The following is a 24,835-nucleotide window of genomic DNA, read 5'->3' on the forward strand; positions in this document are numbered from 1 at the left end:
GCTTGCAGTGACTACAGGTTGCTGGCAAAGGGGCCCCCAGTATGTTTCCTCCCCATGGTGCCGTAGAAGGAGTGACTTTCATGTTCAAACAAGGTTCTTTAGGGTGGAGAGATTTCACAGATTTAATTGACTCCCGGTGTACTTCGAGTGATCAAGGGACCATGGCTGCATTTGCGAGTCAGACATTCACCTTTAATATAAAGGCCACAAAAAGATTCCCCCTCTGACAATCTTGTGTGCTGTTCTTGCTGATTTCACTGGAATCTTGCAAGCTTTTAAAACCATTTAACAAAAAAAAACTATGTTAAGTGATTTATTACTCATAGCCCAGACGTGTTCAAGTGAAAGCTGTTTCTTTAAGTGTGGGATTATTTTAAAATCCCCATTAAATGCAAATGGGTCAGGTTCTCTGCCAAGGTAGCTCCATTGATTTTTTTCCCCCTGCACTGAAAGCATGTCAGCAGAAAAATCTGGCCCTGTAAATCAATGTATAAACTTTTAATAATGTATGACACTCCTATTGAACTCTCAGTTGGCGTAAATCTGTTTTGTTTAACACAGTGTAGGTGTATTGATTGGACTACAGAGTATTCTGGGAATGCTGGAAGTGCAAGGAGGAATGGTTGGCTCCCAAACTGTTTCTCCTCATCTTCCTTGTCCCTGGCTGTTTACTTGGGCAGGAAGGTAGGAAAGTGCCATAGGCTGGCAGACATGCCTTTTTCCTTCTTCAGAGGAAGAAGAAGAGTTGGTTTTATACCCTGCCCTTTTGCTACCCGAAGGAGTCTCAGAGCAGCCGTCCTCTCCCCACAGCAGACACCCTGTGAGGTAGGTGGGGCTGAGAGAGCTCTGAGAGAACTGTGACTGACCCAAGGTCACCCAGCTTCATGTGGAGGAGTGGGGGATCAAACCCAGTTCTCCAGATTAGAGTCCGCCGCTTTTAGCCGCTACACCATGCTGGTAACACTACAGTCATTTAGACAAGGCCTCTGGAAGAGTGCTTGCAGTTGATGCAGCATCAGGCTGCTGCTTATACAAGGCTCTGTGTCCTCTGCCATTCTACACAAGCATGAGAAAATGAGAGAATTGTGGAGACTCTCTGCTTCCGTTTTATAAAAAGAACAGTTTTCTAGCACCTAGGCTGTCGTGGAGTGTTTCAGCTGTGCCTGGAAGCCACAGTGGAACTGTGTGTGCTGCATGCCGTCAGGTCGCTTCTGGTGACCCTTTGAATTACTGACCAAAATATCCTACTATTGACAGCCTTGCTCAGGTCTTGCAAGCTGAGGGCCTTTGTGGCTTCTTCCACTGAGTCAGTCAGTCTCATGTTGGGTCTTCCTCTTTTCCTGCTGCCTTCAACATCTCCTAGCATTATTGTCTCTCCTGTGACTCTCGTATTCTCATAATGTGCCCAAAGTACAATAGCCTCAGTTTGGTCAATTTAGCTTCTGGGGAGAGTTCAGGCTTGACTTCATCTAGAACCCACTGATTTGTCTTTTTGGCGGTCTGAGATAGCCGTAAAACAACACCACATTTCAGATTAATCTTCCTTTCAGCTTTCTTCATTGTCCAACTCACATCCGTACATGGTAATGGGGAATCCAGCAGCATGAATTAACTTGGTCTTGGCCTCCAGGAACACATCCTCAAACTCAAGAATCTTTTCTGGCTCCTGAGTTCAGATGTGTATTCTGTCACGAAGCTCTCAGGATGACCTCGAGGTGACATTCTGTCAGCCTGACTTATCGTACAGTGTTCTTTTGTGAGAAGAAAATGGAGAGGATAGGACCGTGTACCTCAGTGAGATTTTTGAAGAATGAGCAAGATCTTAAAAATGTGATTGACTGGATACAAGCTTGTGTGTGTGCAGTACTTCATTGTAAAAATAGTATATTTTTCCAGCCTTTATTGCAAAATTAACTTATTTATTTGCCAGCTAAGAAAAAAGGAGGGGGGAAATTGTTAATGTTTATTTTACATTCACAGTATGGGCAGCTAGATATTACATTTTAAAAAAAATCTCACCTTTCCTCCAAGGAAGAAAAGGCAGCATCCATAGTAATCTCCTGCTCCAAGAACCCTGTGAAATAGTGAAATCTAGCCAGGATTCCCCCAGGGAGTTTCGTGGCTGAGTGGAATTTAAACCAGGGGCTCCCGTCTTAGTCCCACCATCATACAACTCCAGCTCAACCAAACCGATGGTCGTAACAAGAGCAAAATCTTCTTTTCCTTTTCAAATTATATGGATTTTGTTTCTTGTTCTGTCTTCATTATGGCCTTACTAGAATTTTTAAAGCATTGTTTAAGAACCATTGTTTTATTTCAGTTATACATTATTTCCATGGACAGTTTATGCCTGACATCCTGAAATTCCAAGCAAATCAAACGGATACATTTAGAGTTGCCGAAGAGGACCTGCATTTCGGCTGGTTGAATGGGTTGTAAATTTTGTAAATATTCAGAAAAGGGGCTGTAGACATTTTCAATCTATCATGCTCTGTGAATTAATTTGGAGTCAGCAGGGGGTGCTGTTGGTTTTCAAATCCAATTTTGTTTTAAACCACACAGAAATCAAGAGTTTTGAGGCAGCCCAGAGCCGCTATGGTTAGCAACAATAAACCACAACTTGGTGATATTTATATGTACAGCATTTTAGCCTGTAAACAAGCACCTGAATTATAAAGCATAAGTTAAAGAAACTCGTCCCCTGAGGCAATTAGTTGGTTCTGCTTTGAACTAGCAGTTTATTAGTGCAGTTCCTTTTCATGAACCTGATTGTGCCAATTATTAGATAAATCGCCTTTTGAAATGGCAAGGAAATGTCCAGAGGGCTGCATGTGCGGGTGGCCGCTTGCGTTTTCCTGATAACTCAGAAATCATAGCTTTGAAAAATGAGAGTAAAGAAACAGATCCCTTTGAGCACACCGGAAGATAGCATTGTGCACAAGTAACCGAGAAGGAGACAGAGCTTGGCATGGGCGGGAGCTCACCTACCGAGCAACCATGTGTTTATGGGTGAACTTTTTAGAAACTTTGTGGAGTAGTTGCGGTATTGCAGCAGAAGAGGGAGAGGGCTCATTTCTTTCCACCATCATCCATTTTTTTACACTTGTCCCAGTCTTCTAAGTGTCCACAAGGATGATCAGAATTGCAGAGCTGGTTGTGTTAGAGACCATTCCCTACAAATTTTCTTACTGTGTCCAGAGTTCTTGTTGGCGGTCTTCCTTTTGAGAGCAGGCAGAATAAGCTTAGGAAATACAGGAGATGATTTTAGAGTGAAGGACAATCCTGTGTTTGTTCTCTTTCTTGTGTTAGTAACTGGCACCTTTTTTCAGGCCTCTCCCCAGCCTGCCTCATTCAACCAGCGAAAGAGAGAGCAGACCTTCAGAAGCTGTCTAGTGGGGATCTGCGGGATTGGGGGGGGGCGGGAATTGGTAGACCTTGGCACAACCGTATATATATGAGCACTGGCACTGAAACGAAAAAAGCGCTGAGGACAACTATTATTAAAGTAGTCATTGCTAGCACTTTATGATATTGAACTATTTTATACTGCATTGTTTTATATGGTCTTATGATTGTTCTGTTATTATTTATGGGTTTTAATTCATATGTAAGCCACCCTGAGCCTGCTCTGGCAGGGAGGGCGGGGTATAAATGGAATCAAATAAATAAATATTATTTATTGCTTGTAGATCACACCTCTGTTCCACCATGGGACTCAAGGGGGCACGCACCCCGTTCCCAGCAAATCTCCCATCCTGGCACTAAACAGATCCAACCTTCAGCAAGTTTGCTTTGTCAGGTGTCTTCCAATTATCCCATAATATTTAATGCACTCTGCAGCAAAACTAGATCCAGATTTTGTATCAAGGAAGACCCATCTAACGATCACTCACAGAACTGATTTCCGAGGGCTTATTCACACAGCAAGTTAGGAAAACTCATGTTTTCTGCTGCAGGTACAAACTGCAGAGAGTCACATTCAGGCAGGAGTTTTCTGCAGTGTGCTTCTCTGTCTCAGTTGCCAGCTGCATCCTGCTGCTTTCCAAGCTTTTCTCTACAACCATGAGAACTAGAAATTTGATTTTTTTAAAAAAATGTGGGAATGGCCTAGTAGTAGAGCACGTGCTGTACATAACTCAGTCCCTGGTAGCTTCTGTTTAAACAAAGGGTCATCAGGTAGGTTTTGGGCAAGATCTTTCTGGAGATCCTCTGCCAGGCAGGCTAGAGGGTATTCCACTTGATGAACCAGTGTTCTGGCTTGGTATAAGGGAGCTTTATATGTTCTTATTTCAAGGGTACCAAGTTCTTGCTCAGATAGATGATTTTGAATGTTTCTGATGAACTTGCAGAGACATAAAATATGTGGAGCCTTGAAAAATGACTTAATCCTTTCCTTTGTCCAGTAAAAACTCTATAACTCAATGCCTTGAGCAGTATAACAATCTGAAATTTCATTTATAATCTCTATTTCATTCCCCAAAGACAAAAGGAATAACTTTTTTTGGCAGCATCCGAGGTTATATTAGGATTTTGATCTGAGAGTAGGAAGGGGACCACCCTGCTTGGGTTAAAAATCACTATCATTTACCAGCAAGGGTAAAATAAAATGGCATCTTAAATTAGAATATAGAGGTCATTCTGATAAAATATGAGAGATTGAATCTATTTAGCAAGGATAAGGAAGGTACTAAAAGCGGCCCCTCATAACCACCGTTGAGTGGGTGTTCGTTCTAGCAAGAGTAGAAGCCCTGAGTAGCGCCAAGTGAGGACAGGTGATAAGCCTAGGAGGGAAGAGAATCAGGGGGAAGTATTCAAAAAAGTTGTGAAGAACAGAAATGTCAAGCACGAAGACTAGAACTATTGTAATCAAGTTGCTTAATGAATTAAATAAATAAAGTCAAATAAACTAATATATAAATAAGCTATTGTAATCAGTGTTCCCTCTAAGCTGAGTTAGTGTGAGCTAACTCACAGTTTTTTAGCCTCCAGCTCACACGTTTTTGTCTTAGCTCAGGAAGGATGGCTCCAGAGCAAACTAATTTATGCAGTAGCCAGATCGCTTGCTCACACCTTTAATGCCAGTCGCTCACAAAGTAGAATTCTTGCTCACAAGACTCCACAGCTTAGAGGGAACATTGATTGTAATCATTCTGCCTGAAGCGACTTAATGAAAACATCTTGGTTCTCCAGCATATGTCACGTAGAACAGCTTCCAGCAAAAATATAATTTTTGGAAAGTCAATTCAGAAGTAAATAGCCTCAAGCAAGCCAGTATTTATTCATGGTATACCCACACATTATTATTGCTGCTGCTGTTGCTTTTGTTGTTGTTATTATTTTAACAGTCTGATGTTTGGTGCCAGGTGAGGGGGGTGTTGAAACTGTCCTGAGTATTCTCTCCCCATACACTGTTGTGATGATCCTGAAGGGTGTGGCAGTGTTGTTTTTCCTCATGTTGCTAATGAGTTGCGGGTCTGTGGCAAAGGAGAGATTTGAACCAGGGACTTCCCTGCCCCCCCACTCTTAGGCACTGCGCTGTGCTCGTTCTTAATGCTAGTGTACATGTGTGAAAAGTACTGAGACTTACTAGTGATTTCAGCGCTCATACTTTATTTCAGCTCAGAACAAGACGAGAGTTCCCAGCTCACAGGCTGGTTTATATGTGCACAAACCCCGCTCCCCAAACACACCCACACACAAGTGATAGGCTATTTACAGTGGCCGAGAGTTCCATAGGCTCTTGGCCAGGAGCCTAGCCTGCCGATAAGGTGCCGGCTAGGATCCGCTTGTTCCATTGTTACTGAGAGCGAAGCTCAGTCACTTCGCCTGACCGCGTGGCGAAATGGCAGCGCACGTGGTCTGATATGGATACATTACACCCCTCCCCCCTTGGTCCAAAAGACACCCACACACACAGTCCTGCAAGTAGGAAGGAGCTTTACGGGTTCTCGTAGAGTGACGAGGTGCGGGAACCGAGGCAGAAGGTGACATTGGAGCACTCGGCTGTGAGATGGGCGGTGTTGGCGGTTGGGGCGCTGGTAGCGCTGTTTCTCGGGGCCCGGTATTACGGTCAGAAGGGGCCTCGCCGGAAACCTCACTTCGCTGGGCCAGGTCGTCCTGTAGCTGAGGCGGAGTGGGAGTCTCCGGGGTGTCTGGGTCCTCGCAGTCCTTGGGGTTGCGTGGCAGTACCCGTCGCCGCAGGTGATCGATGTGGCGGTGAAGTATCTGGCCGTCTTCGCTGGAGACGTCGTAGGACCTGGGTCCCCGGACTCTCACCACCCGGGCCAGAATCCATGGCGGGCCTTGCACATATATACAGAACCGGCGTTCGTGCGCTTCCCTGCAGCTGGCGCATTGGGATGATGCAGAGGGGGCTTTGGCCAGTGGTGCTTCCCCGGGGCGATGCTGCTGGGAGGGACAGTGGCGGCAGACCTGGAGCACTTCCTTGTTCTTGGAGTCGTCAGACTCGAGCGTTGCTTGCGTGCGATGGACTGCCCGCACTCGGCGGTCTTGGTGCGCCTTCTCGTAGGCCGCGGACTCCCTGAGCGCCTTATCTAGAGTCAGGTCATCCTGGCTAACCAGTTTCCTACGGAGTTTGGGTTCCCGGAGACCCAAAAGGAACTGGTTCAGCAAGGTGTCCTCCAAATGGGGGAAGGAACACCTGGTGGCCGCCTGCTGGAGCCCGGCCAAGAACTCGGAGGCCAGCTTGTCCGGCCCCTGGACCCGCACAAAAAAGTCCATGCACTCGGTTCACTTTGTGGGCTTTGGTGAAAGGTGGTCGGTCAGCACTTTCACCGGCACCACATAGGTAGTTATGGTTTAAGGTGGGATGTTTGGTTTGCAGATTGTATCCAGGGTTCTGTATATACTGTAAACCGGTAGTAGGTCAGGAAAGGCAAAGAGCGTGGCACTTCTGGGATTCTCCGTATGTTTGTTGATTGGATTTATTTATTTATATTTATTTATTAAACTTGTACCCCGCCCTTCCTGCCAAAGCAGGTTCAGGGTGGCTAACATCATAAAAACATCTTAACAGTAAATATCACAAACATCTAAAAACAATTCATAAAACAATTCCTTAACAATTCATTACAACAATTTACAATTAAAGTCCTAGCAATTAAATTATGATATCAACATGGCCTCATAAAGTCAATAAATTAACTTGATATTCAGCTCGTTGGTCTTTCTCTGTTTCGGTCGGCGAGCACAGGCTAGTAATAGTAGACCAGACACCAGGCTTCTGTTGTTATTAATGATGGTAGTGATGGTAGTGGTGGCGGCTCCCCTACATAGTGTGCTGGCTTGTTATGCCAGTGTAGTGTAGTGGTTGAGAGTGCTGGCCTAGTATCTGGGAGACCTGGATTGCAATCCCCACGGGTGCCATGGAAGCTTGCCTGGTGATCCTGGGCCAGTCACACCCTCTCAGCCTAACCTACATCACAAGGTTGTTGTGAAGATAAAATGGAGGAGACAGCGACATAAGCTGCTTTCAGTCCCCCATTGGTCAGAGCACAAATGAAATAAATAAATACATTTCTACCCCAACTTTGATCCAGGAAGAGGCCCAAGTCAAGTAAAATACAGTTAAATAAGGGCTGCTTCCATATGCTGTGACATATAGCTTTGCTTTGGAGTACCCCCCCCCTCCCGGTTAGAGATGTAAAATTTCGGAAATTTTGAAGCTTGGAAAAATTAAAAAAAATGCTACATTAGCACATCTTTTTTCCTTTACAGATTGAAAGTCATTCTGTTACTTTAGGAACATAAAATATGGCTATGGACATTTTTACTTGGCATGAAATTATCACAACTAGCATATTAAAAATATAGTGTATCCAAACAATTATTACAAACAGAATACCCACCCACATGCAAAAAAACCCTAACCCTAACCCTGAAACCAATTTGGTTTAGTGGTTAAGTGTGCGGACTCTAATCTGGGAGAACCAGGTTTGATTCCCCACTCCTCCACTTGCACCTGCTGATGTGACCTTGGGTCAGTCACAAGCTCTGGCACAGCTGTCCTTGAAAAAGAGCAGTTTGTGTCAGAGTTCTCTCAGCCCCACCCACCTCACAGGGTGTCTGTTGTGGGGAGGGGAAGGGAAAGGAGTTTGTAAGACGCTCTGAGACTCCAAGTGAAGGGCGGGGTATAAATCCAATCTCTTCTCTTCTTCTTCTCTTTTTCTTGCGACAATAGTGCCTCCTAAAGGAAGAAATGCATCTTGTTCTTGCATTGGAGAGTTCAGTTTGTAACCTAGGACTTGCTTGTCCTCAGTGCGCAGAAATTAGATCAATCTGATACCATACATATTTTTTAGAAATGATTTGGAAAATATTTGAACCCCTTGTCTTAAAATATTTTATTTGTCATATTAAAATAAAATGTTCCATAATCAATTTCTTTTCTTTTCTTTTTTCAATTTTTCAGAAAAAACCAAAAGCTTCAGGAACCCCCCCCCCCGAATTTTTCCGGTTTTTTCTGGGCCTTCACATCTTTACCCCTGGTCACTGGTCATTTTAGATGGTCGCAGATGTTCCAGTCCTCTTTAATCCTATCCCACTTCCCACAGTGTTTACACTTGGCTGGTCAGCTGCTTGTGTGCGTTCTTATGGATTACAGATCTGTTCACTGTCCAAGGACAGAGGCAGGCATCTTTTATGCTGTGAAAGCAAGTTTCTAGCCCTCATAACTGGGAAGACAGGCTCAGACGTGTGAAATGCCTGTGAAATATCAAAAGCCAGATCTCCGTATGTTTGTGGATGAGTTTGGGGCTTGAGTGTCCCACATAAACCCTTGCCTCTCCTTGTGAGAACAAAACCAGAATAGAGGATGAAACATCATATTATTATACAACAGTCAGTTTCCATGAACCTTTTTGTGGCCAGTTGTGAGGGGTATGATTAACTGATCGTTTCTGTTGTTTGAGTGGGCTGCTAGTTAGGGGGGCTGCCCGCTCCGTTAAAGAGGCTTGTTCTAACATACACACTTCACTGAGGTGAGGGCCAGTGTTCCTTTTTGCGGGTACTGTACTACAGTCAACCTGCAAGCAAAATATGCAGCATAACAAGCCAGCCTTGTTACCTTTTCCAGACTTCAAAGTTCACAAGACTCGGGTTTCAAAATCTGTTTAAAGTCACTCTGAACTAATGAAAAAGTTAATTATAATCTAGTTCTTACTCATCTCCGTAGATATAAAGGGCTTAATTATTTCAGGATGCTACTACAGGAGAAAGATTAGAAAATAGATTACACTTAATGGGGAAGAGGATGTTTTGAAGATGAAGCTCTGCAATAAGCCACGTTAAATCGACAGTTTATGCAGGCCTGAAGACTGGGTGGTACAAGCTGTTTCTGGGCTCGTTGAACCCAAAAATCAGCTTCTGAAATTAAAATAATCTGGGGTTTTTTTAGGGACTGCCAAAGCCCTGCCAGTTATATACTTGGCCCTCTTGCTTAATTGATATCATGCTTATTTATTTGTTAGTTTGTTTACTTCAATTACAGTCTGCCTTTCTTGATGAGGCAGATGACAGAATTAGAAAACAGCGCAATAAAAGGGTATACAGCAAACAGTGCAATGAAACTGGATTTCAGCATCAGAGAACAATGGAATAAAAACAGCATCATCTGCCCAGTAAGCAATACTAAGGGGGAAAACTTCACATTTTTGGACGTTTAAACCACAGTTCTATTCCTTTTATAAAAAGAGCTCTTTTTGAACAGTCCTGTTTCAGTCTCCATTTTAACATCAGAGTTGAAGAGGAGCTAGATTTTGACGGTGTCAAGAGCAACCGTGGATCTCTTTATTCTGGTTGTGTTTAACCCTTTCCCAGCGCTGCCTTTCCCAGTGCAGTTTTCTGTGGGACCTGCATCTTTTCATTGCTAGGCAAATGGTAGCTTCGTAGGGAAAATCCCCTCCCCCCAGTCCTGTTGATAATGGATGCTCCTCCCCGCAGTTTAAATTGTCAGAAAATGTTTTAAAATTGAAAGATCGATTGGCAGGTTTCCTGCCATTGAGTCTTAACCTGCTCAAGAAATTTAGAGGTTCACTAAGCCAGTTTGGTGTAGTGGTTAAGTGCGCGGACTCTAATCTGGGAAAACCGGGTTTGATTCCCCACTCCTCCACTTGCACCTGGCTGGATAGCCTTGGGCAAGCCGTAGTTCTGATAAGAGCTCTTCTTGAAAAAGAGCCGTTTCTGTCAAGAGCTCTCTCAGCCTCACCTACCTCACAGGGTGTCTGTCGTGGGGAGGGGGAGGGAAAGGAGCTTGTAAGCCGCTCTGAAACTCCTTCGGGTAGTGAAGGGCGGGGTATAAATCCAATCTCTTCTTCTTCTTCCTTCCCCATTATGGGGGTGAGTCTTTAAGCATGGGAGGGGAGGATGGCAGTGGGGGAACTTTGCCTGTGAAGCAGTGCGTGTGAGAGGGGTAAGGAAGGGGCGAGGCTCCAGATTAGGTGTTTCTATATGAACTATCCTAAATGTCTTTTTTTAAAAGTTAAGTGTGAATCAGTGAACTAAAGTGGACAGGAATGGGCAAATTTAACTCAGAAGACCATTATATCTACTACTGTGGCCAGGAATCTCATAGAAAAAATGGTGTGGCCTTTATAGTCAACAAGAGAGTGCAGAAGTCAGTACTGGGATACAATCTCAAAAATGACAGAATGATTTCTGTCCGATTCCAAGGCAAACCATTCAACATCACAGTAATTCAAGTGTATGCCCCAACCACTGATGCAGAAGAGGCTGAAGTGGACCGGTTCTATGAAGACCTACAACACCTCCTAGAACTAACACCAAAAAATGATGTCCTCATCATCATAGGGGACTGGAATGCTAAAGTAGGAAGTCAAAAGGTAACTGGAATAACAGACAAGTTTGGCCTTGGAAAGCAAAATGAAGCAGGGCAAAGGTTAACAGAGTTTTGTCAAGAGAACACACTGGTCATAGCGAACACCCTTTTCCAACAACCTAAGAGGCGACTCTACACATGGACATCACCAGATGGGCAACACCGAAATCAGATTGACTATATAATTTGCAGTCAAAGATGGAGAAGCTCTATCCAGTCAGTAAAAACAAGACCTGGAGCTGACTGTGGTTCAGATCATGAGCTACTCATTGCAAAATTCAGACTTAAACTGAAGAAAATTGGGAAAACCACGAGGCCATTCAGGTTTGACCTAGATCGCATCCCTGATGAATATACAGTAGAGGTGAAGAATAGATTCAAGGGTCTGGATTTGATAGATAGAGTGCCTGAAGAACTATGGACAGAGGTTCGTGACATCGTACAGGAGGCAGCAATCACCACCATCCCAAAGAAAAAGAAATGTAAGAAAGCAAAGTGGCTTTCTGATGAGGCTTTACAAATAGCAGAGGAAAGAAGGAAAGCGAAAGGCAAAGGCGAAAAGGAAAGATTTACCCAACTGAACGCAGATTTCCAGAGAACAGCAAGGAGAGATAAGGAGGCCTTCCTGAATGAACAGTGCAAAGTAATAGAAGAAAACAATAGAATGGGAAGGACTAGAGATCTCTTCAAGAAAATTGGAGAAATCAAGGGAGCGTTCCATGCAAAGCTGGCCATGATAAAGGACAAAAACGGTAGGGACCTAACAGAAGCAGAAGAGATTAGGAAAAGATGGCAAGAATACACAGAAGAACTATACAAGAAAGACCTCGATGTCCTTGACAACCACGACGGTATAATCACTGACCTCGAGCCAGACATCCTGGAATGTGAAGTTAAATGGGCCTTAGAAAGCATTACTAACAACAAAGCTAGTGGAGGTGATGGTATTCCAGCTGAGCTATTCAAAGTCTTAGAAGATGATGCTGTTAAAGTTCTGCACTCCATTTGCCAGCAAATTTGGAAAACGCAACAGTGGCCACAGGATTGGAAAAGGTCAGTATACATTCCAATCCCAAAGAAGGGCAATGCCAAGGAATGTTCAAACTATCGCACAATTGCACTCATATCACACGCTAGCAAGGTCATGCTCAAGATCCTACAAGCTAGGCTTCAACAGTACGTGGATAGAGAACTACCAGAAGTACAAGCTGGGTTTCGAAGAGGTAGAGGAACTAGAGATCAAATTGCCAACATTCGCTGGATTATGGAGAAAGCAAGAGAGTACCAGAAAAATATCTACTTCTGCTTCATTGACTATGCTAAAGCTTTTGACTGTGTGGATCACAACAAACTATGGCAGGTCCTTAAAGAGATGGGAGTACCAGACCACCTCACATGTCTCTTGAGAAACCTGTATAAGGGCCAAGAAGCGACAGTTAGAACCGGATATGGAACAACTGATTGGTTCAGCATAGGAAAAGGAGTACGACAAGGATGTATATTGTCACCTTGCTTATTTAATATATATGCAGAGTACATCATGCGAAATGCTGGCCTGGATGAATCACAAGCGGGAATTAAGATTGCTGGGGAAAAGATCAACAACCTCAGATATGCAGACGATACCACTCTAATGGCAGAAAGTGAAGAGGACCTAAAGAGCCTCTTGCTCAGGGTAAAAGAGGAGAGCGCAAAAGTGGGCTTGAAGCTCAACATCAAAAAAACTAAGATCATGGCATCCGGCCCCATCACTCCTTGGCAAATAGAAGGGGAAGTCGTGGAAGTAGTGACAGACTTCACGTTCCTGGGATCCCAGATCACCGCAGACTGTGACAGCAGCCATGAAATTAAAAGACGCCTGCTCCTTGGGAGGAAAGCGATGGCGAACCTAAACAGCATGATAAAAAGTAGAGACATCACCCTGCCAACAAAAGTCCGCATGGTCAAAGCAATGGTATTCCCAGTAGTCATGTATGGCTGTGAGAGTTGGACTATAAGGAAGGCCGAGCGCCGAAGAATAGATTCTTTTGAACTATGGTGCTGGAGGAGACTCTTGAGAGTCCCTTGGACTGCAAGAAGAACAAATCAGTCAATCCTCAAAGAAATCAACCCTGACTGTTCCCTGGAAGGCCAGATAATGAAACTGAAGCTCAAATACTTTGGCCACCAAATGAGAAGGGAGCACTCACTGGAGAAGACCCTGATGCTGGGAAAGATTGAAGGTCAAAGAAGATGGGGACGGCAAAGGATGAGATGGTTAGACAGTGTCATAGATGCAACAAACATGAGATTGAGCCAACTTCAGAGGACGGCGGAAGACAGGAGGGCCTGGTGTGATCTGGTCCGTGGGGTCGCGGGGGGTCGGACTCGACTGTGGGACTGAACAACAACAAAAGTCAAATACAGGTGCATGAATTGTACAAGTGCTTTTGACTGCAAGCCAGTATTGACTTGATTTTTTGGAAGACCTGGGTCAGCCTCAGTGTTTTGGGAGGAATCTCTCTCTCTCACTCTGGCTTCTACCCTTTCTTCCTTGGTAAGCAGCCGAAGCCACCTGTGAATGATGTTCATTCTTGATACTGCTGAAAAATCACATACAGAAGATGATCCAGTTAAAAAGTTTAGAGAGAGAAATTGCGAGCATTTCCTCTGGGTGCTCATGCTAACCTTACTTTGCCCTTGAAATGAGCGGCTTCTAGGAAGAGAAATCTCAAGCATCCCTTGCAGCTTGGAAGAAGAGAGGAGAGTGAGCACCATGAGTGAATGCTTCCCTCTTGTCATATTTCGATTGTGCAGAGTGGCTGAGCATCTTGCCTGCGCGGCGTTTGTTGACAGTATGCCCTTTAATGGTTTTTTCCCCCCTTATGCTAACATTATACTACAAAAACTGGAGCCCTTTAAACGAACATGCAAACACACACACATGCACATTGTGTTTGTGTATATCGGTTTTAGAGATTGTATTTAGCTATAAGTCCACGGAGCATGTATTTCCATCAGAACAATTGAAGACTAAGCACTGGCCGGATAAGAAGGGAGCGGAGGAAGGATGGAGCAGGGAATCGGGAGATCTACAACTTGTTAAAAAAAAAAGAATTGCATTTACATTTAACAGTAAAAGCACTGGATTTTTTGCTTGAATCAGACCTTTTATCTTCAAAGGATGGCTGTTTTAAAGGGGGACCTATTGTGTGCAAGCAAGGATTGGCATTTCTGGGGGAGGTAAGGTTTCAACACAGTGGGTGTAGTTCAGTAAAAATAGCACAGCCACACATGCTTACTTGGGCCAACTTTCAGAAAAGTTTAGAAGCTCCTAGCCTTCAGGTGTTTTTTTCCTACTGGCCCCGGTTGCCGATACATACCTGTGTTTGTTGCTCATGGTGCAACCATGGCCTACAAAATAAAACAGAGACAGCTGTCTGCCGGGTCACCTGGCTGTGTCTCTTTCTAGCCAAAGGCAAGTAAGTAGCTGTTGAGGATTCTGTTCTATGTTTATGCAGGCTTTCAGAATTTTCTAACCCTATTGCTGTGTGTGATCCTGCACTGAAAGACCAATCAAATAAATCATCTAAATTCCTGGAGTGGCTTTTCAGAGTCACATCCCTGTCTGCTTGAGCCCATCAGGAAGGCTCTACCGAGGGTTTTATCATTTCACAAACTGTGTGAAACAGAAATGTTTGGGAGGGCACTTTTATGAAGGGATCAGAACTACGGTATGGTAGTTCAGTCTGGGAGCTTGCTTCAATTGTATTGTATTGCAATGCTTATTACATGTTTCTTACATTTTACTACAATTCAACATCAGTGTCTTCTATCAGTGCCTTTTCCCACTACCGTATGGGAAACCTTAGACGGCTTTGTTGCCCTAGGCAGTTCTTGCCTACATTGACTGCTTTGTTGCCTTAGAGCTGCATTGTTTTCTAGCTCTTCAATCCTAGCCTACTGCATTGTTTGATTGAATTAGCTTTTCGTATATTGTAATCCACCTAGAGGCTCAGTGAGAAAGGTGAGCTATAAATAAAGATGCTGCTGCTGCTAATAAACTGCAGCCAAACTCTTTTTGTATCATGCCCTGCATCTTTTCCCGCTTCTGTGATTTCAGAATACCCTTAAACCTCTTAATCATTTCTTGTCTTAAGGACACAGAATGAAACTGACCCTTTGTTTTTTTCACCTGTTACTTGAAGAAGAACCTTGCTCAGGGGTGCACAGATAATTCACTTGTACATGTTTATTAATTCAGTAGAGTGGTACTGCTGCATTAAGTGTGGGAAAGCATTTCTGATCAGTCTTTCATGAGGCCCATTCCCTGTTACTCTTCCCCTATTGGCTTTCTTCTCTTTCTTTCTTTGCTCTCTATTTCTCCCCTTTCTGTTTACTCCTCCTAAGATTGACAGCAGTAGCAAAAAGCTGCATATCCCATGCTTGGGGATTTTCAGCTGGAGGAGGCCATGTTGGGTGGTTGTTAAAACTAGAGCCAGTTCTATCATGCACCTCTGAATTTGGGGAGAGGAGGGGCAGCTCTGAACAAAACACATTCTCCAATCCCCAGCCCCACTGTTGATGAGCCTGTGTGGACCACAGACGTTCCCACAAAGAGGTGTGGGGATGGCCTGCAAATTCTGGACATCTGGAATGCTCCAAGGGACTGTAAATCTGGGAACAGACCATAGTTGATACACAGGCCTCATGGTATGCCTAACTATTCTGTGTTGGCTTTTGCTCTTCTATGGGCAATCATCTTTGAACTCGATTCATTATAACTGTGTTGTCAAGAGTAATAATATCATGCTCCATCTTTTCAGTTGTGGGGCTGATGGCAACATTTTCCTCCCCTGTTACCTTCACAACAGCCTTGGGAGGCAGGCCAGTCTTGTTTCCAACTTACACATAGGGGGATTGTGACCTGGAGAGGTGGCACTGGCATGGGAAGCAGCAGGGTCATTAACCTGACCAGGCATGTCCTTCACATGGGGTGGCCTGAGACGGCCCCAACAGGTACCAAGCAAAGACCTTAAATCAATTAAGTTACATCTTAATTTTTAAAAAATTATTTGTGTGTCTGGGCAAGGGGAAAACAAGGTTTGAGCCTGGTGGCACCTTTAAGATCAACTAAGTTTTATTCAAGGGACAAGCTTTCGTGTGCAAGCACACTTTCTCACAAACGGCACGGAGAGATTTGCGATTTTTCTCCCTGAAGCATGCAGCTGTCTTCAGGTTGGGCCTGCATGATCATTTCACTTATGCAAACATGCTTGGTATCTGGATAATCTGAAGGCGTGCGCTCTGTTATGTGTCTTTTGTTTGGTCTTAATAGAGATTATTGCATGGCTCTTGTTTTGGGATTTTGCTTTGGACCAGTGCGGCCACCTGTGATCTCCTTTTAGAGTTGTCACGGAACAAAGTTTGAGTCCAGTGGCACATTTAATAAGACCAGCAAAGCTTTATTCACGGTATAAGCTTTCATGTGCACTGAAGAAACATAGGATCTGCCTACGCAGAACTAGCTTCCCTACTGATGCAGCAGTAGATGACTCGGTCCTGAATCTATGACTTAAGGGGCATTTATGAGCAGGTGTTTCCCCTACGACTGCTGGACCCAAGCCATTTAGATCTCTAAAAGGTTAAACCAACACCTAGAAACTTCTATTTCTGTTTGGTTGCCTTGGCTGGCTGTAATTTTATTGATTTTGTTTTGTTTTACCTTTTTTTTTTTAATGCTGAGGTTGGAATTTTAGATCGTTTCTGCTAGAGAATTGTTTTCAAGATGTGTTTTTTATTGTCCTGTTTTTAAGGTGCCCTTGGAATCTTTAGGTAGGGAGGAGGATGGTGAGATGCAAATGTTTTGAATAACTGTCTGATACTCCAGGAGGTCTTTTCAGTGCCGGCACAGCACGTTCTCTACAGCTGACTCTGCTCCAAATCCAGGCGTCTGTGTTCTGCACTAACGGTGGTTTCTAAGTTGTCTTCCAAGGACCATTTCACACAGAGCATGTTTTGGCCCTCAAACTGGGAAGCTACCAGACCAAACAAAAAAAGAAAGCCAGGATCAAAAGCTGGCTCGTTCTGTGATCCAAAAGCTTTCCCGTTCTTAAGTATGGGAGTCAGCCAGACTCTGAACATGAGCAAAGCCTGTTCACTTTGACTCTTTCCATGATGCATTTTATTAGGACTGCAGCACCAGGCTTCCCGATGCCTCAGTCCTTCCTGGTGCCAACATATCCCTTTTTGGAACCAGTATAGAGATTAAAAGTTAGTCTTCAAAAAGCCAAAGGTGTCATACTCCCTCAAATGATGACACCTTTCCCCCCCTGTAGACCAGAAGCTGCTCTCCTGTATAAGGAAGCTTCTCTCAATTCCTTAAAAAACACAACTTTTCATTGAGACCTCTGGCACAACCCCTTAGTCTCGCTGCCCTACTGAAATTAAATCTAAGGGCCAAATTATGCAAGATGCTAGAGTTCTGAAACTGGAATTCCCAGTGTATATTGAGTTGTGTGTGGATGAGGGTTGGGGAAAGCGGAGTTAACCTTTGCTGTTTCTCTGATCACATCCACTTTTAGGCTGTGATAGGGAAAAAGACAGGCACATTATGGATTCTCATGTGTCTGTCTTTTTCCCCCTGCTGAAACTTAAAGCAGTTGTGGAGAGGAGGTTGACGTAGCAAACGGGATTGTGAAGACGGGGAGTTAAAAGCTGTGCTTCCCCAGAGCTTTTAAAGGCCAGTTCACATGTTAGGAGTTCCAGTGAAAGAACTCCAGTCTTGCATGTTTGGCCTTCGGCACATATAATTGAACAGAATGTGACTTCCCCCCTGTTTATTCTCACCTCAGCCCACTTCCTTTCTGGTCTCCCATGTATCAAAACTTTAGATTGTAAGCTCTTTGGGGCAGTGCCATACTGTCTTGCACCCTGCAAAAGGCATACTTTTGCTGCTGTATAAATGAGGTATGTGCTCCCTCCTGAAACTTACTAGGTTTCTGCTCCCACAGCCACTTTCAAGCAGGCTATTAGAACCATTCCAGTTCCCAGTCTCAGTACACAAGGGGCCAGTTTGTAGCCGTTCGTCCTTGTAATGACAGAGACTCCATAGACTTCCCCCTTCTCATTTCCTTAAAAGTCTTCTGGACAGCACTTCTTCAAAGCAGTGTGATGGAGCCCCTTCTCAGAAAACCATTTATAGCATAAAGGAATTAATTGGGGGTGGGGGCATGTTGTGATCCTTTGGAAGAGATTTCTTTTGAGGTTTTAGAAGAAGCCCAGTATGGATGGTCTTTCTTTCCTTCCAGATGAAAGTTGCAAGAAGTATGTTGTGAAGAGAGGAAACTTCTGAACAGAGTTCTTGGCCTTTGGTAGCCTTCGCTAATGTTTTCCAGGAGGGCACCTTCAGTGGAAATGCAGCCCATCCAATGTGTAGCTGTGTGTTTTTGTGTTCTTCTGCAGACACTGCAGCTGTCTTCTTACATTAAAACACTTGGGTTGTTCTCAGCATCCTCCTTCATCAAGGCTAGGGGATCCACGTCTGATTCAGAATTCTAGTACCGGTCTATAAAAGGTGCTGGTGGGGTAATGCTACCATTGAGGTATTCTCTTGATTAATTCTGCTAAAACACAGTCTTTTAAAAAAGAACTGGGGCAGCTGCGTTAAGGAATCTCCCACTTACACTAGGTAAAGAAAGTAAACAGTAAATGGAGAGTAGTGTAACAAACACTTGGAGTATCAAGAAACAGCTGTGAAAAGGATCTGTCTTAATGTGCGAGCCCACTGCAGTTTAACATATTGCTTACAACCTTCACAATGGGGTTTGAGTGACTTCAGTTACACATTCCAGGAGACTGGCGGTCTGTTACAATCAGAGTGTGGGCCCTCGGACAGGCTAACTTACCACCGATGGGATGAAGAAAGTTGCGGATTTGTATTACACACTCTCACCTGACACTGTATCCGATCCCTTCCCCTGGCTGATTGACGTCCTGAATGAGCTCTTTGAAGCAAGCTCTAGCTTAATTAAAACGTTTGCTTGGTTAGCGGTGATCTGTGAAAGCCGGTGATAAATATTGAATCGGGTTCACCTGCTGGTGACTGTAAGTGGATAAACAGCTGCTTTGTGCAGTTTAATCAAGAAGCTGAAGACTACCGACTTTTAAAAAAAGAACACTTGGAGGGGGGAGACTGCGGTGGAGGAAAGAAGAGTTGAAAAGTTTCAATAATGCCACTTCAGTTATCTCGGCAGGGTGTACTTGTGTGAGATTTCTCACAGTAGGCATTCACCACCAAGCAGGCTTTGTTTCCAGTGATATGTAGATGGAGGATATCATGGGAGCTCTTATCGCGTCTTATGTCAAGGATCATAACCCTGCTGTTTGTTTAGCCTTATTTTGCATTCAATTTTGCCTTCCATTTCTGATGTTTCATTTCTTCGCCTTTATAATCGTTGACCTTCTAAACTGGCTTATCTTGGGCAACCCTGTCCTTTGGAATGGAGGAGGCTACGAAACGGCATTGACCATGAAATCTATCCACACTCAAATGTATTCCTTCTGATCATGTAGCTGCTTGGGCGACTGGTGTTGCTGGTGGCGGGGAAGATCTCCATTAGGCGGCTCTAGCGTCGCACCACCATGGTTACGTGAACGTTTTTCAAAATGTATAAAGACTGGGCAAAAACCCTGGCAATTCTGTTTCCTCTCCTGGGACATTGCCTTTAATTCTGTTCTGTTTTGTATTTTTCTTCTTCCAGTGCTGATGTCTTCTTCTTTTAGGGAACCTTTCGACAACTCACTCTGTTAACTATCCTGGGAAGCAAAAGAGAGCAGGGCTTGTAAGCTGAGAAGAATCCTACAGAAATCTTTGTGTCATTCTGGGAAACTCTGGGACACACTCTTACCTTTCCTCAGACCTGGCTGGTCCCCACATCACTGCACAGCCAAAACGGCAGCTCTGGTTCTCAGTTGATTAACTTCTGTATGGAGTTGGGCCCCAGTAACTAACTGACCCCACTAACTTCTGGTTCTGATTGTGGGAGTCATATTCTACAAAAACCAAGGCTACCAAATGATGATAAGGAGAATTTTAGCCTGTCTGTTTTAAAATATCAAAGGTCTTTCCAGTTTGTATGCTTCTGAAGTTAAACAGTGAAGTTAAACCAGACTGCAAATAAGCAGCAATTTTGTTCAGCTACATTTATCTGGACTTAAAAAAAAAAATTCCACGCCATTTTTAAATCTGACAGTTCCACAGCTCGGGGGCTTCTTTTTGCAGGCTGGAAAAGAAATATTGGAGGTCGCTCTTTTTAACCTGCAATCAGCATTGAGGATTAAACTCCAGCGGATTTATTTATTATTTTATTTACTTGAATATTGCTAATTGCAAGGCAGGTAGCAGCAAATACATCAAACTGCTCCCCACACCCAAGATACTAAAACAACAAAGATGGTTTTATAAAATGTTATGTTGGGATCAGATAATAAATCATAATAATCTGATATTAGAAACAGCTAGTTTCCACTCCTCCCTCATTCCCCGTAACAAGCAGCAGTGACAGCAAATGGAAGGCTGGTTTCCTTTGGCTGTGACACTAGTGAAGGGGCCCACCATCTAGCCTAGATAGGGGGATGAGAGGCCGGGTTCTGCCTGTGTGTCAGCAGTGATCTCTGGCCAGTAAAGGGATCAGCAAGAGGCTCTGAAAAGCAGAAGACCAAGAGCAGGGCATCTGTGTCTGGAAGGGGCTACCAAATCAGGTTGCAGATAGACCCAGATAGTTGGGCAGAAATCCAAAGGGTGGCTCCCATGGTGGAGAACATGTAACAATAAGCTAAATAACTCGCACTTTTGTGCCTTTTAATGGTATTCCAGAACGTTTTGCCTGTGAGGTGGGTGACCTTACCCTGCTAATGGTAGGGCCGACCCTGGGGCTACCGTCAGCCTTTTGGTGGTCCGCTAACGGCTTCTGCTGAGTTGGCAGCAGTTCGGTCCCGCAGGGAGGAGGAGAGAAACTTATGGACAGCTTGTTCTGAAACCGCTCTCCCATACACCAACATCTTTCTTTTATTACAACATTAAAGTGGATGCATAAGCCAAGTACTTTGTAGGTGGCTTTTTTTTTTATTACCCAGACCAAAGTTAGAGCATGCCCTGAAACAATTCTGCATTAAATTTCCTAGGCGGCTTTATAAAGTTGTACTGGTTAACATGCTTGGGAAATGCTGGCTGTAAGTGTGTGTGTATTTGAAATTCTTGAAATAACGTATTTTATTCTTTAGAAGTGAGTTGGTACCTAAAGTTTCTTCTGTACTTGAATTCCCAGTTTTTGAGAGATGTAGACAAATACTGTATGTGTGTGGGAACCAATTTTAAGTCAAAAGTAAAATTAAGCTTCCGGCTTTAAACTGATTTTTCTTCACAAACTGTGAAACTAACCATAATGCAAAGACTGACCATAATTGTTGGGTGTACTTAAGCTGGTTTGGATAAATTCATGCAAAATGGATTTCAGTAGAGATGAGACTGAGCAGAACAGAGAAAGACAGCAGTTATTACTTGCTCTAGCCTGAATTCAAGAGAAATAGTGGATAGCCCTTTCCCTCCCTAACTATTTGTAATTATGTGAGATTATTCCACACTCTGAATATGAGATATAAAAAATAACCATAACAAAGGATTCTTAAACACACTGATTTGAACAATCTTTTTTATGTGTGTGTGTGTGTTGGTGACCTCTTATGACTGACCCCTCCCGGGGGCCTGGAGGATATTCAGAGAGGTGGCTGAATAAAGTCTGCCCCTGCCTCTGGTATTTCAAGGAGATCTCCCATCCAAGTACTTGCCAGAGTTGACCCTACTTAGCTTCCGAGATCGGACAAGATCAGGCTATCCAGGTCAGGGCTGATTTTAACAATCTTGAGAGTATCCAAGCATAGCAATCTGAACTTTGTTATGAATCTTGTCTCTCCATCCCCCCACCCCCCAAATTATCTAGTCCCTACCCTATCCCAGAAACCTGAAATGACTTCCCAGGCAGGAGCTGTTGATAGCCTAAAATTGCCATGCAATATTTTTTGTTTAGCTGTTAAAGAATGTTTGCAACCATTCACTGTGCAGCTGAATATCACACAGTTATGTGGACATTCCTTTCTGCAGCATGTGCAGACCACAATATGGAGGCCATCATGCAGACTGGGAGGCCTCAGTTTTCATCCTTGTTCGGCAATAGCTTTTAATTCATTTACAGGATCTTCCTGCCCTAAAAAAGACATTCTTCCTGGTCTGAGGATTGGAATTCAGCATCCCTACCCTCCAAAACCACATTTTTGTTTTGAGATTATGAGATTGTTAGACACAGTTGAGGGAATCTAAAATAATTTTGTGGGGTTGTTTTGCTTTTTTTGCTCTAGTTTACCCTACACCACTTCTTAGAAGGGTGAAAAATTATTAAATACAGAGTTGGAAAACAGATTGCATTTGCCTAAGGGTCCAGTAATTCCCAGTGCCATAAGGGAAATGATAGTGAATCATACGAAGTAAGTAAAGACTCCTGTGGGTACATAGCCACATGGGAATCTACCCAGGAGTAGTTCTTCTGGCCTCAATTCATCCAGTGAGCCTTCATTGTAGGTACGTAGTTCTTCTGCTATGACTGTTGAATGTCTGTGGATTATTAATTCACTCCTGATTATAGAGAAACGGAAGAATTCTTCAGCATTACGAACACTAACAGTTAATGTTTTCAAGTTTCAGAGTGAAGTATGTCACCAGTTTTAATTTAGGAAACCAAAAATGTGTCAGCCATCACATTTTTTTTAACCTACATAGCAGTTTTTTAAACCTATGCAGCAATAAACAAAACCTCCCTACAATATGAATTATTATTCAGCAAGCTCATACTAGTTGACTTCATTTGCTAGTGCTCTTCACCAGCTAGAAAAGCCTGTTTTTTAAAATTCATTATCTAAGCTGGATATGCAGTGCTTAAACGAAGGTGTTAGTCTGGCTTGCCAGAAAATGTGGACAAACTCTGATTATAACCTTTCCGCACATTATGGACACAAATCCCAAAGTACAAACTTCCCATAAAAATTATGAATGGGAGGCAGCTTTGTACGTCAGTTAATTTTTAATGTAATATGCTTTTTATTTTAGTATACTTTAAAATGCATATAAGTTTCGTCCTCAAAGTCTGTGTTTGTAAAAGATTGATTTCTGCAAGAAAAAAATTTTAAAGGGAGAAATTCCTGCCTAATAACTTAAATAAAACAGACCTCAATTGCTAAAGTTATAATTGTAACTGTTTTTCATATATTTCTCTCTCTCCTACCCCAGGTTAGGCCCACACCTTCTTAAAGGTTTTAGTTTTTTTGCTGGTGGCGTCTGTGGCTTTGAGAAATGTTATGACTACTGCAGAGCAGTTCTATACTATTTTACAGGTTACTATAAAATCAGCCCCAGTTTACTACTTTCCTGATGTTGGTTTTTAGTAAAAGGTAACATTTTAAAGCTGCAGTAGAGAGTGAAGTGCTTATTAAAGGTAGTATTATACCAATTTCGAACCTTTTAAGAAAAACCTTTAAGGCCACCTGTAAAATACTGGTTTTTTGGGGGAAAAATGCTCAGCTTTTACTGTCTTTATTTTATATTTTATATACTTTCCTGAAAGAAAAGTTAATGCCAAATGGGTTTTAATTTAAAAAAAAAAATCTGCTGTGGAGGGCATTCAGGTTCTCCATAGTGTAATAATTAAATTTTCTGAGGCTCTTTACTGGATGGCAGCTTCATACTCTGTATTTTTGTTGTGGAATATTGTATATTGACTTATTTGTTGGACTATAAGGAAGGCCGAGCGCCGAAGAATAGATTCTTTTGAACTATGGTGCTGGAGAAGACTCTTGAGAGTCCCTTGGACTGCAAGAAGATCAAATCAGTCAATCCTAAAAGAAATCAACCCTGACTGTTCCCTGGAAGGCCAGATAATGAAACTGAAGCTCAAATACTTTGGCCACCAAATGAGAAGGGAGCACTCACTGGAGAAGACCCTGATGCTGGGAAAGATTGAAGGTCAAAGAAGACGGGGACGGCAAAGGATGAGATGGTTAGACAGTGGCATAGATGCAACGAACATGAAATTTAGCAAACTTCAGAGGATGGCGGAAAACAGGAGGGCCTGGCGAGATCTTGTCCATGGGGTCGCGAAGAATCGGACTCGACTGTGCGACTGAACAACAAAAATCTAATATAGGTACCAACAACTTGAAGGCCCCGAGACAAATCTGGTTTGCTAAGGTACATGGTGGTGCCGACTCAGAGACAAGGCCTTGGGCCACTCAGTTGCTATCCCAGAAGCAAGAAAGGCGTGCAGTGGAAGTGGTGGTTATGGTCATAGGTCTTTCTGGTAGACCACTTTGAGGGAGGTCTGGCCCACCATACTGTACCCCACACTCACAAGTGATGCTATGATAAAACTAGTTAGTGAGTAGCACACACTGATATTAGTTTTCTTTAGGAAAGATGCTATCACGGACACACGAAACTGACAATTTTGCATAATCTCTTGAAGAAGAACACCTGCATTAACATGGCATAAAACATGCCGAAAGTAAATTGGGAGTGCTGTTCAGTTTTTATTCATTTATTGTATTTTTATCCCACCCTACATCCAAAGACAAAGTATGTGCTGTTCTCCACCTCTCCATTCTACCCTCACAATAACCCTATAAGGTAGGTTAGCCTGAGATATTATGGCTGACCAAAATCACCCACTGAGTCTCCCACGTTGCAAGTCCTCCCAGGTCAAGTCCCTTATTTCAATTAATGTTATCTTCATTGACTTTCTCCCCCCCCCCTTTTCTTTTCCAAAAGGCAAAATGGAGCATGGGCACAAATATCACGAAATAATTCAAATTCCAATTTTCCATGCGACTATAAACTGAGGCTGTTGTTGTCGCATATGTAACATACACCGCGCATCAGCTGTTTCCTGCTTTACC

At 43.3% G+C, this 24,835-nt stretch overlaps 1 protein-coding gene across 1 annotated transcript in view; it reads left to right on the forward strand.

Annotated features, from left to right (window-relative positions):
* The window catches only part of BRIP1 (BRCA1 interacting protein C-terminal helicase 1), a 191,537-nt gene that overhangs the window by 11,970 nt on the left and 154,732 nt on the right, over positions 1 to 24,835 (forward strand). Inside the window, exon 6 of the mRNA XM_015426280.1 lies at positions 22,470 to 22,493. Within this exon, the coding sequence (XP_015281766.1) occupies positions 22,470 to 22,493 (24 nt within the window). The remainder of the gene's footprint in view (positions 1 to 22,469; positions 22,494 to 24,835) is intronic.

This window comes from Gekko japonicus, unplaced genomic scaffold (genome assembly GCF_001447785.1).
Source record: "Gekko japonicus isolate JY-2015 unplaced genomic scaffold, Gekko_japonicus_V1.1 scaffold476, whole genome shotgun sequence".
Classification (NCBI taxonomy): Eukaryota; Metazoa; Chordata; class Lepidosauria; order Squamata; family Gekkonidae; genus Gekko; species Gekko japonicus.